The sequence below is a fragment of the Impatiens glandulifera genome, chromosome 7 (assembly GCF_907164915.1).
Source record: "Impatiens glandulifera chromosome 7, dImpGla2.1, whole genome shotgun sequence".
Taxonomy (NCBI): domain Eukaryota; kingdom Viridiplantae; phylum Streptophyta; class Magnoliopsida; order Ericales; family Balsaminaceae; genus Impatiens; species Impatiens glandulifera.
In genome coordinates this window covers 3,691,349-3,695,037 of record NC_061868.1, presented here as the reverse complement: position 1 = coordinate 3,695,037, position 3,689 = coordinate 3,691,349, and the positions used below count along the sequence as shown (strand labels likewise).

At 26.3% G+C, this 3,689-nt stretch overlaps 1 protein-coding gene across 1 annotated transcript; it reads left to right on the top strand.

Annotated features, from left to right (window-relative positions):
- Positions 1-2,328: 2,328 nt before the first annotated feature.
- Positions 2,329-3,470, top strand: LOC124944974. The gene is made up of 5 exons (XM_047485328.1): positions 2,329-2,466; positions 2,561-2,641; positions 2,753-2,860; positions 3,232-3,371; positions 3,458-3,470. The coding sequence occupies exons 1-5, from the start codon at positions 2,329-2,331 to the stop codon at positions 3,468-3,470; spliced, it is 480 nt and encodes a 159-aa protein (XP_047341284.1).
- The last annotated feature ends 219 nt before the right edge of the window (positions 3,471-3,689 follow it).

Genomic DNA, 3,689 nt, shown 5'->3' with positions numbered 1-3,689 from the left:
TTTTGTACGTTTAACACGTTTTTGGCACATTTTTCCACATTTTGGCACGTTTAACATGTTTTTGCACATCTAACATATTTTGACATGTTTAACACGTTTTTTGCACGTTAACATGTTTTGAAGTTTTAACACGTTTTTGACACGTTTAACACGTTTTTGCATGTTTAAAACGTTTTCACGCTTTGGACACGTTTAACACTTTTTTCACGTTTTGGCATGTTGAATGTGTGAAAAACGTATTAAACGTGTCAAAAATATGAGAAACATGTTAAACGTGTCAAAAACGTGTCAAACATGCCAAAAATGTGGAAAACGTGGAAAATGTGTTAAACATGTCAAAACGTGTGAAAATATGCAAGAATGTGAAAAAAGTGAAAAACATGTTAGATGTGTCAAAACGTGTTAAACATGCCAAAATGTAAAAAAAAAAAACGTATCAATAGTGTTAAATGTGTTATAATTGTGAAAAACGTGTTAAAAACGTGTTAAACATGCCAAAAATATGTAAAACGTGTCCAGCGTGTCAAAAATGTGTTAAACGTGCTAAAAACGTGTTCAACGTGTCAAAATGTGTTACATGTATCATAGTCGTGAAAAACGCATCAAACGTGTCAAAAACGTGTTAAACGTGTTAAAAACGTGTTAAACATGCCAAAAATATGAAAAATGTGTTCAGCGTGTCAAAATTGTGTTAAACATGCCAAAAATGTGTTCAACGTATCAAGAACGTGTTAAACATGTGAAAAACGTATTAAACGTGTTAAAAACGTGAAAATGTGTCAAAACATGCCAAAAACGTGTTAAACAGATAAAAATGTGTTAAATTAGTCAAATAAATGTTAAATGAAAAAATAAAAAAATAATTTGGGTTACCCATCCCAACCCATATTAGTAAATAATATGGGTTGGGTTACGGGTTGGGTAAATTTAATTTGGGTTAAATATGGGTTGGGTAATACGGGTTGAATTTACCCGTTTGCTCACCCCTAGTTACTTATGAAATCAAAAAGGAAGATACTTAGGCTAATCAAGTGGAATAAGAGAATTCCAAAGTTGATACATAGGAATCCAAAGTTAATGAGGATTCCAAACCTAAAGCTGAAGGAAATAAAGACAATGATCTCGAAATTTAAGTTGAAACAACAAGGTGAAGAGTCCAGAAATCCTGAAAAATAATTATTTATATAAAATTAAAACGGGTTCATATAAAGAAAAGAAATTAAAATGAGAATATGCAATATTCATTAACCTTTTCAGTTCATCCCTTTCATTGCAAGAGGAAAGGGTAAGGGGAAGAGGAAGGACAAGGGGACGGGGAAGACAACCTGTTGAAATATCAGGTTGGTATGAAAATAAAAATCATGATTGGGATAATTAGGATTTGATACAGTTTGTAATTTTTGTTTCTTATATGTTTGATTGCTACAAGGGTCGTTTTATTGTAATCTTTTAATTATAACTAAGATTTGTCTAGTTTAATTATTGACCTCCTACTTTTTGAGATTTTTATTCTTGACCCTCTCCCTTTCCAAATAAAATCAGGTATAAAAAGATTATTATTATTGATTATTTAATAATAATAATATCTTATATACTAATAATGATTTTAAAAAATCTTTAATATGTCAAAGAAGAACATTCTTTTTACTTTATAATGACTAAATAAATATTTAGAAAATAAATATAGACAATCTACAATAAGTATGAATAAGATCTCAACATATATATATATATATATATATATATATATATATATATATATATATATATATATATATATATATATATATATATATATATATATATATATATATATATATATATATATATATATATATATATATATATATATATATATATATATATATATATATATATATATATAGTCAATTTAATTTTTGAATTTGTAATGTCAATTTTAAATTATGTATATCTAGATCCTATTCATAAAGATGTCCATGATTTTTTTAGTGACATCAACTGATTTAGAATACACATTGATTCTCTAATGGGAATAATATATTAATAAAGATTTCTAATATATAAAAACAAATGATATTTATTGTCTGAAATAGGAATATTTCTACTTTAAAATTTCAAAGAAAGTATTTAGTGTCCAAAATAGGAACATTTTTTTATTTAGAATTTCAAAGAAAATATTTGGTTAACCTTTTTTAGAAATTAAAAATAGAAATATTTAATTATTTAGAAGAAAATATATTTATACTAAATTTGGTCTTAACATATAACATGACATGAATCTAGATCCTAATATATATATACTATTTCACTAAAGAAATAGTTCAATATTAGATAATAACTTTTTTAATGGCTTTTAAGAAACAAGCAAGTAATTGGTTACCAGTTCTCTTCATAGTATTTCAATTCATATATCATGTTTTGAGCCAGGAAACAACTAAAGTATCATGGGACTTGAATCAACAAGGGATTGTAAAAACAATAGAGGTTATTAGTTATGATTTGATTTCAATCATCAATTAATTCAACATATATATATATTTTATTTTTCTCTAACAATTAATCTTAAATTTATTTACAGACGGATAATGGTGAAATAATCGACTGTATTGATATCTATAAACAACCATCGTTGGCCAATTCTCTAATAACAGATTTACAGGTATTTTATATTTCTCCTAACAAATTTAGATGATATGTTTTATAATTAGACTTTTCAAATTAGTTATGTTTAGTTAAACACATTTTGGATTTTTGTTACTATATATGATAGATGGAACCAAGTTACTATCCTTTTGGAAACAATTTCGATTCAAATTTGACAATTGAAATGCTTCAAGATTGGCACAAAGATGGAGAATGTCCGGAATCTACCATCCCCGTAAGAAGAAATAAAAATTCTGACCAGTTTTACCACAAAAAAACTTCGTCCATGTTTCAACGACGAATCTATCAAAGTCTTTTGGGAGAAACATCCCAACATGAGGTATATGTATATATAGAAATAGAACCTAACTTATAGTTTTAATGCAACTTTTTAATTGATTATCACTATCGAATAACACTTAAAATAAATTAAATTTGAGTTATGTATATAAATAACATAATTTTATATGTGTGAAAGAACTTTTAATCGAACAACTTATTTTTAATCGATCTACTTTATTCAATGCATTACAAGTTTCTATTGGCTTTTTTTACTCACTCGTGGTTCTAATATTGTATACATTTGTTATTCTATCTTCTTCCAAGTATTCTGTAGTAACTAACGAAGGATCTTCTTACTACAGAGCTAGTGGAGTGTTTAATTTATGGAATCCTAAGACGGAAGATAACGAGTTTAGCTTGTCCCAAATATGGGTTGTTACAAGTTACGATAAGTTGGATGGATGGTAAGATGTTACTATGTGATTTGTGAGATTTATTAGACCAATAAATGTAGTTTGTGACTCATTTTCCTTTTTCGTATATATTCAAGGTTAATCCAATGAATTATCATGATAAACAAACAAGACTCTTCATATATTGGACGGTAAGTTCCTTATATTTCTATCAACATTATATTAATTTATTTTAATTAATATTTTATATAATATTAGAGATCTTAAGTACTAGAGAAGAAGAGTGATTAAGAAAAAAAACAGTTCACTTTAAATTCAACCTCAAATTTACAATTAATTGTGTAAATTTCTACTATTTTAAATTAGAGG